Raw genomic sequence first — 9,578 nt, forward strand, 5'->3', positions numbered from 1 at the left:
TTATACAGCTACGCTGTTTAACAATACCCCCAGTATATTACTACATATAACCGTTTGATGCCGTTTCAAAACCCCTTTATATTACATATCCCCGTTTTGATACCCTACTACCCAACAGGAAGACCTATCGTGGTACACCAGGAAAAAGCTTACATGCCTCTCACAGTGACTTAGTCCGCAATAAACTGTAGTCTACATTGCGCTGTAAGGAATCTACTGTTGATTAAAAAATTTTTTTTATATATAATGGCTTGAATTAAAGTTTATAATGTAAAAGTCAAGTATCATACTTCAATTGTGCTCTAAAGAGAAACATTCATTTCGAACGCGCCCCTGTCATATCAAAGAACCTACTGTAAATTTTATGTGTCGGACCTTTAGGTTTGTGTGGTAATAAAACTTTAAATATATACACAAAGTGTCCACAAAGTCTGGCTACATTATGTAGCCAGACTTTTTGGAAGCATCCTGTAGATTATGTAGCCAGACTTTGTGGGCACCCTGTACACACACACACACGCGCGCGCGCACACACACACACACATGTATATATATATATATATATATATATATATATATATATATATATATATATATAGGGTGCCCACAAAGTCTGGCTACATAATCTACAGCAGCGGTTCTCAACCTTTTTTGACCCATGGACTCCTTTTCCTTTCTTTTTTTTCTTGGTGGACCCCCTTATAATTTTTGGTCATAAAACAATATTCTATTTCTCAATATAATTTTTTGAGCTTTTAATAAACAAATAAATATTATATAATTAAACTTTATTTTTAAATGAAAACTAATTTAATGCAAATAAAGTATTTTACAACAATTATAATAATGAAAACTTGATTAACGCTAACTGTTTTTTGTGTTTTTGTTCTTGTAAATTCACGTAATGGAATGAATTGTTAGGTGAATGTACATACATCTCAACCTTTTCCCGGCTATCGCCCCCAAAAGCTATTTTTGACTTAAGTTAATTCATAATCGCCTCCAAGAATAATTAATAACAAATATTGTAATTATGACTAACCAACACTATAAACATTTTGTACATGCAAATGGAAAACAAATTAATTAAAAATAATTTTATTGCAAATTTACAAGAAATGTAGAGAGTCTAACTAGTGTGAGCCCTGAGATTGGTGATGTTTCGCTAAAAATTCAATGTCAGGTTTAATATTACTCAAGCAGATACGAATATCTCCACGAGAAATAATGTCAAATCTGTTTCGTTCCTTCTGTAAAATGTGATTCACAGCGCTGAATCCAGTTTCGACAAGATATGATGTTGGGAAACACAAAAGGATTTTCGACATTTGTGACCACAATTTGGATACAGTGATTTTACAGTGTTTGATTGCCAAAATGCACACAAAGTTTATCTTTTGAACTTGATTTGCAATTCATCATTGCATTTTATCTCGATGATTTCCTCCTGGATATTTTCGTGTGCACTGAGAGGATCACAATCGAATGGGTCAATCATCCATGGCTCAATAGTGAAGTCAAATAAATCGGAAAATCTGATTTCTAGATCATTTTTCATGGCTGACAGATGGTTACAATAAATAACAATGTCATTTTCACATAAGTCGATTTCCGCTAGTTCGGGTATATTATCAAATTGCCTTCGTTTTAAATTAATTTGAAACATATTAAGTTTTTCAACAAAAGCTCTCATCACCCGTTTACAATCACAGTTACTCGCAAAAATGTCAAAATTTTTCACAGATAAAATTGATTGAAAATCGCCCCCCAAAATTTAATTTTCGCCCACTAGGGGGCGATTCGCCCCCGGTTGAGAACCGCTGATCTACAGGATGCTTCCACAAAGTCTGGTTACATAATGTAGCTAGACTTTGTGGGACACCCTGTATATATATATATTTTTTTACCTAAATGCTAAAAATTAAATATCATTCCTACCGTGAGTGTAATCCCCCGTATAGGGAGCATATATAGTTATATTACTTGAAATCGATGGGCTATAATGAAAGTTTTCTTTTCTTTATATCTTTAGCGAGGCAAAACTTTCAAATGACACCGATACCCTTATCCAAGAAACCGAAGTGCTGCAAACAATCCAAGCCAGAACAAAAGCAGAATTAATAAAAATAAAGGAAGAACAAGATGCGAAGCTGAAAAGTGAGTGTTTTCTTTCAAATTATCTGGTTGACCTCATATTGGTTTTGCGTGTAATACAAGGTCTCAACAGAGGTCACCCTTGACCTTATTTCAATAGCATTAATACGTGTGTGAATATGTGTATATAATATTAGGTCAGGCATGTAAAAGTTTGGTGTGCTGTATTGGATTGATTATTTATTTTGCAAGAATATATAAAGCAACGCTAACTATTTTTTAAGATAAAAGCCTTCTGTTGCGTTTTAATCTTGTGTGATATACGAATGAAAATTCATAAACACAACTTTACTAGTTCTTTCCTATCTCAAAAAAGAGCCAAGTTGACAGAAAACGGTTGAAGACAAAAAGAGGTTTATTCGCCTTGTTAGTATTCGAAGTCATTGGCATCTCAGGCGAGGCAGGAAAGAGATAAAGGGAGGCCGATAACTACTGTTTAATTATCTGTTTTTTTTTGTAATATTTAGATTATTCGGACTATAGTTCTTATATTCGACGTTATGCTCACAACGTTTCGACTGATGTAACTTCCGGTCTTCTTCAGGTGCATCTTGTCGAGCACTCGAGAATATGTACAGAATTTCGAATGGAACACTTTTAATCCATGGGGTAGCTTCTATTAACTATTACCGGTTCTTAAATAATTTGTACTTGTATTTTTAGCATCGTTCTCTAACAGAACGAAAACAAGCTGCCCCATAAATTTAGTAAAAGGTTCTATTCTATAATGATTGTTGAGTTCAACAAGATACGCCCGAAGAAGATTGGATGTTATGTCGGCCGAAACATTGTGAGAATGACATCTAAGATGAGAACAGCATTTGGAACATACTCAGTGATTTGTTACACTAGCCAACATAGCAAAAAAAAAAAAAAAAAAAAAAAAAAAGATGGTGAAAAATACATAGCAATAAATGCTACCAAAGGCAAGCTAAGTCACTCTTCTACCTACTAGGATAAGTTTTTATGTTTCAACTTATTTAAAAATTTCTTTTTTCATTAAAAGTAAACATAGTGTAAAACCTTTCAAATTAGAATGCAAAACAAAATGGCGGTTTCATTCGAAACTTCAATGATCGCTCAAAAATCTAAAATTAAACAAAGTACTGATAGAAACTTATACAACATACACCAATTGTGTGCAAATGTAATGTTCTACCAGTATTTTGTTTAATTTTTGATTTTGAGCGATTCTGTCTTGAATAAGATTTCTATTTTGTTTTTTGTTCTAACTCGACATTTTTTACACTATCTTTAATTTTAACTTAAAGAAAAGACTTACCAAAGGCAAGCTAAATTACTTTTCTACCTACCTGGATAAATTTATTTTTGTGATTTCACTTATATATAACTTATATTATATAAGTGAAATCACAAAAATAAACTGATCCAGGTAGATAGAAAAGTAATTTAGCTTGCCTTTGGTAACATTTATTTGTTTTGTATTTATTTTTCGCCTCTTTTTTGTTTTGTTAGCTATTTTGGAAAACCACCACATAATCAAATCTCATCAAGACTTTTCTTAAAACAACGCGCCTGCAACTCTGGGTTTCTGATCGAACTTGTGATTTTTCCTATTCATTCTCTCTCACTCTCTCTCTCTCTCTCCTCTCTCTCTCTCTCTTTGAGCCATGTGACGTTACATTTGTTTCTATCAACTCCCACAGAAGGTTCAGCTAACCTTTGAGTTCACTAAGTTAACCCTCGTTGAACTTCGTTTCCTGTTATTTTCAAATAACGAAATTATATACTAGCGTGTCTCCTCGCTCAATTTTAAGAGCTTCTACCAACGACCTGCAAACTGAACCATAAATAGTTGAGGCAGAACATTGTCTAATTCTTTAATTTTATGTTGTATTTTTTGACAATATGCGATTTCAACAAAGAATCATCGATTTTAATAATTTGAATCTTTCGATTGAGTTGAAAAAGCCTGTCAAGACTTTTCCAATTCAAAGTTACTAATTCAATGCAATCTATTAGGTTGAGATGCTAAGCACAATACTATACTCAAAGTTAGCAATCATATATATATATATATATATATATATATAATATTCTAGACGTAGATTAACGTGAGCTCATTTCTACTTTCAGCAGAAATTCTCTGTCCTTATTTTATGGAAAACAAGACAAGACATTAAGCCATTTGATGTAAAGAACTAAAAGTCAAGTATGTTAACATTGATCCCTGGTGTGGCGCATCAAATCCCAGAATAAGAAGCTAAATAATATAACAATTCTCAAAGTAGATAAACTCAATGTCTTATACGCACTTCTATTGAATGGACGTCGTAATAGTTATTCCGGGCGAAAAGCAAAGATTTCTTTGAATTTCTTTACAAAAACAGCAACGCAAAAACACTGCAAACACAAACAGAAATGAAAATGAATTATTTTTGAATAGCTTCCATTTTGAAATACGGTCAATCTTTTTTTGAAGGTCTCAATCAAGTCACACCTCAATTTGTCTCTATTATTAAAAGCAATCAAAAGGCTACAATGCATCATAGGAAGAAATAATTTGTCGGCTATTATAAAATATGAAAAATCATTTATATAACAAAAGATGAAAAGGTTTTTATAATGTGGCAGATAAGTGAAGCTATCTTTCATTTCTGGAAACAAGCACGAAGATTGGCGCACCTACTCCTTAGATATTGCTATTTTGATAAAACCCGTTAGCCACCTGAAAAAATTCCAAAAATAAAAATGGCGGCCATTTTTATTTTAAATGGCCGCTACTAAATACACAGAAATATTTCATTTCTCATAGACTTGTTCTATTTGAATGATTTTAGTGTCTAATCACACATTATTATGTAGAATCCGAATTTGCAGCTATGGATTTACTTACTAGCTTCCTTGTACCAATAAAGCGGATGTAAATGAACAACCAGGGCACATTGGTGGCACCGCTGCTGTGAAACTCAGCATGGCGGTCAATATCAGCTTAATCATTTATGCCAGCTAAAAGATTATTTTATTGTCACAAATGCTATCTAAAAAGCCCTGCACCAGGTAGATACATATACATGTTGATTACATGAAGTTTTGCACCTGAATCGACAGGGTGTGCCAGCATGAAGAGAGCTGAGTCAAGGGTAACGGGGTTTTACATTGCTTTGCATGTAGCTACCTGGATGGTGTACAGATCTCACAAGAACTAAATCTTACTAGATGAACCATTGGGAACATATCTCATGCATCATTGGGTATATATCAAGGTGGTAAAAGGATAATCCCTAGGCTTTGATCTAGTTAATTCGGCGATTCAGTGAATATATTTAAAGTAGTAAGATTGTGATATTTCGAACGCCATTTACTGACAAGGAAAATGCTGATTCAAGACCAACTATTCCAAACTGATTGGAGCAAATGTTGTGTTTGTCAGAAAAAAAGAATGAAGAGCTTGTCACCTCGTACACAACACCCACAAGATCATGGTAGTTACACTATGATTGCAGCTGATATTCTTCCATTTTATGCAATTAATGAGATGCCTATTGTTTTAGATCCAGCAAGACTTGATAATGATGGTGACCTTGAAGAAACTCTGAAGAAGAACAAGGCAAAATACCAGCAAAGTTGTTGCCTAATGTTGAACAACACAAAACTGGAAAGAGCCAGAAAAAGAAGAACTGAATATGTTCAGCCATAAAGAATGACAAACCGTGTAGAACTCTTCTTGAAAAAAAAATAGTATGCTTTATTTGTGACAAAGAAGCCTCATCCTCTGAACTCGGACAAGTTATGACGATGAACATCAACAACAAAGTTTATGAATCTGCTCGCAACTGCTCAGGAGCTCAAATACCATCTCAAATGTTTGACAGACTTGTACAATAGAGATAGATCTCGCCTCAGAGCCACCAAGATGCATAAACAGGAATGTGCACCAGAAGAGGATGCTCACCGATAATCATTCTCAGAATTACTCACATATCTAGTGAAAACCAGCAAATCTAGTGAAGATTCTACAGTCTTGCGACTTGCAGTCATAGTTAACCTGTATACAAAGCACTTGGAACAGCTAGGTGTTGAAGCACCTGCTGTCAACTCCACAAGACTTAAGGAAAAAATGTTTTCAGAAATACCTGAGTTAGAAACTCACAAGCAGGGAAGAAATCTGGACCAAAGTACACTAGATGCCACATACAAATTTATTATGTCTAGACTATTAGCCACTATATTATGCAACTTTTGAACACCATCTTACACACCTTCATTCGTTATAGTAAAATCCTAAATTACATACTAGAAGCGACATCATCATAGTTGCAGCCATCTAAAGTGGAAGTAATTGCTATTTTTCCCTCTAAATAAAAAGTACTCTTACCGCTCCCAATCAACACCGGGAGCTATTCTGCATTCTTGACATATATTATCTGGCTTATATACTTATACACATAACATAATCTTGCATTTCTCGATTCTGAAAATAAGTATTTCTCCCTACAGTCATTCCGCCAAATCTCATTGGCTGAAAACTGACGCCCCGTAAATGTGCAAACATGGCTTCCCTCTATACAAGAGGAAATCTTTTTAAATAAAATACCCCAATTACAAATATAATACCACATCGAAACATGTTCAAAAGCCAAAACTGCTTTCACTTTTACATTAAATATACCGTACATGATATACAGCTAGGCTAGCGTGCTACATCTTTTGTGTTTACATACACCGTGCATACTGTTTTTCAACATATCGTCACGTGTTGATAGCCATTATTTCTTCTTCCTTTTCTAAAAGCTAGATAAATCTTTTTTATTTTTAAAAAATTACGATTGACTGAAACTCTTTCTTTATACACTGAATAAAAAAATTAAAACAGCCGATTACGCGATTATTACAGTCGAGACCCGGCTTTTCTGTGATGTGTAAGCCTTTAAAACGACTAAAACGTTTGATTTCTTTACTTTCTAACAACTATATAAACCCGACTGAAATTCTTTCTTCATACGCTAAATAAAAAGATAAAAAACGATTACGTCTATGTGTTTTATTTTATAAGTTAAAATTACACACATTGATTAATAATTCTTTGAACTACTATTTACATCTTGAGTGCTATTTGCACAACTTTTCGGTCGATGTAACTGTGATTAAATGCCTAAAAATTGGTACAAACTTGATTTTATACAGCCTGTAGTGTCCAGTGGCAGATAAAAAGAAGAAAACTGGATACTACTTCCTTTTATATGCTTGCGATCTTGTCTGCTGTTTTACAAATGAGATGTTCCCAGTTTAAATAAAAAGCCTGATCACTAGCACCAATTTTGAATTTGAAAATTGGAGTAACTAACTTTTAGTGTGTGTGTCGAGTTTTGGAGTAGTGAGTTTTTTCAGTTAACCCCGGAAATTGTTAGTTGGTAGCGCAGCACAGTTAACAATTGATTTAGGAAAGTGTAAAATAGTTTAAACTTGATTATTTATGCCAATAACCTCCGATATTCTTCTGATGTACCTTGTTGAACACGGGAATTTTTCTGTCGAATTCAGGAATCGGTACGGAATTAAAATACTTGTAAAATAGGAACATGAATGCAACATTCTGTTGATGGGACAGAGGTTGGTGTTTGGTTGACAGTGCGGAACCTATTAGGTTGGCGACTGTTTTTTTTAACCCTGTCTAGGAGCGAGAAACTAGTAGCAGATACACCAACCCAAATTTGACAACAATACTCCATGCATGGGCGAATGGTAGAGATACAAAATATTCTTAGGCGTAAGTAATTTCTAGCATGGTAGAGAGAGCCTACTTTTTTCGCAGCATTCTTGGCAATGCTCCCGATATATTTGTTCCAATTCATGTTCCTTGTGAAGTCGAGTAGTTTGAACAAAAAGCTTTCGGGTAGTGTATCACTAGTCATAGCTATCAGTGATTGAGATGGCTTCTTGTAATTACTAAAGGAAAGAAGCTTAATCTTAGCAGCATTAAATGTTACCATTCATTTATGTCCCCATTCTGTTATCGACTGGCGGTCTTCATTTAAGGTTTAAACCATTCATTTTCCCCTCGTGTCGGTTATAGAGCGTGATGTCATCAATAAATATACGCATATCGGGGACAATTTTGTCAGGGAGGTCATTTATATGGAATAATAAAGGCCCAAGGATTGAGCCCTTATGCATACCCGCATTTTATCATGTTGCATATATCTACTTGTATATAAAAGGCACTTTGTGTGTGTATGTGTGGGAGTTCGGTTCCTATTTATTCCGAAATGGTTGGGCTGATTTTAATGAAATTTCACACATACGTATGTACTTTATGTATCTGCGAGTGTTTTAGGATAGGTTTTGTATCGGAATGTCACCGATAAGTATCGAAAATCGATAATCGAAAAAAATCAATGTAAAGAAAGAACAGATCGATTTTGACCAAAGTTGCCACTTTTATACAGGTAAACATCACAATGCATTTCAGAAGTTTTATCACCGCATAACAGCAAAACCCAGCGTATAGAATCAACAGTAGGTTCTTTAATCAGACAGGAGTGCGTTCAAAATGAATATTTCTATTTAGAACACATACGAACCATTATATTTTTGTAATTTTAACTTTAATTCAAGCGATTATATAAAAATAATTTAATAAAATCAACAGTAGGTTCTTTACAGTGCAATGTAGACTACAATATATTGTGGACTAAATCATTACGGGAAGGCATCTAAACTTCCTCCCGGTGCACTGCGGTGGGTTCCCGAATAGGACAGGCAATCAATTAATTTGATGGAAGAATGGTTGATTCGACTGATTTCGATGACAATAAAAGTATTGGTAGTGTTGAATTTTTATTGACCTTTATTCAATCAAGTGCAACGTCGATTCTCCATGCTAGTATATATATATATATATGTATATATATATATATGTTTTGTTAAAAATAGAAAAACCGAATGAAATTATTAAAATAATCAACGTTTCGTCCTTATTTCAGAGGACATCTTCAGGATATTGAAGTAAAAATGCAAGAAAAGAAAAAGTCATAGATCGTACGAAAAAGAGAACAGTTTTTGAATCCTACCCATGTCGGGAAGGACAAACATATGTGTGCGTATGGGAAGGTTGGGTTGTTCGATGTCTATATATACACTTTTAAAAATGCGTTAAAATAAATATGTACATTTTTTTTCTCCTGTAAACTTATTCATTTTCATATGTTTGTCCTTCCCGACAAATAAAATTCAATAAAATAAACACAGTTCCTGATTTCAAAAAAAGAAAAACTAAAAGATTCATCTGCCTTACTTTTAATGCTAGGTTTATTTATGGTGTCTTTTAAATTCAATAAAAATCCTCCTAAATTTGCTGATGAGGAGACCGTACTTACCAAAAAAAACTATATGTAATTGTTCTACATAACTTCATGTATACCACAATAAAAAGCACGGATTTCCGAAACGATCGTACAGAT

General features: G+C 33.9%; 1 protein-coding gene across 1 annotated transcript in view; it reads left to right on the top strand.

The window, feature by feature from the left end:
* Nucleotides 1-9,578, top strand: part of LOC145291454 (uncharacterized) — a 76,991-nt gene that overhangs the window by 53,748 nt on the left and 13,665 nt on the right. The window contains exon 3 of the mRNA XM_080137313.1: nt 2,033-2,157. Within this exon, the coding sequence (XP_079993439.1) occupies nt 2,033-2,157 (125 nt within the window). The remainder of the gene's footprint in view (nt 1-2,032; nt 2,158-9,578) is intronic.

The sequence above is a fragment of the Euprymna scolopes genome, chromosome 12, assembly GCF_053919585.1.
Source record: "Euprymna scolopes isolate OS-2025 chromosome 12, ASM5391958v1, whole genome shotgun sequence".
Taxonomy (NCBI): domain Eukaryota; kingdom Metazoa; phylum Mollusca; class Cephalopoda; order Sepiida; family Sepiolidae; genus Euprymna; species Euprymna scolopes.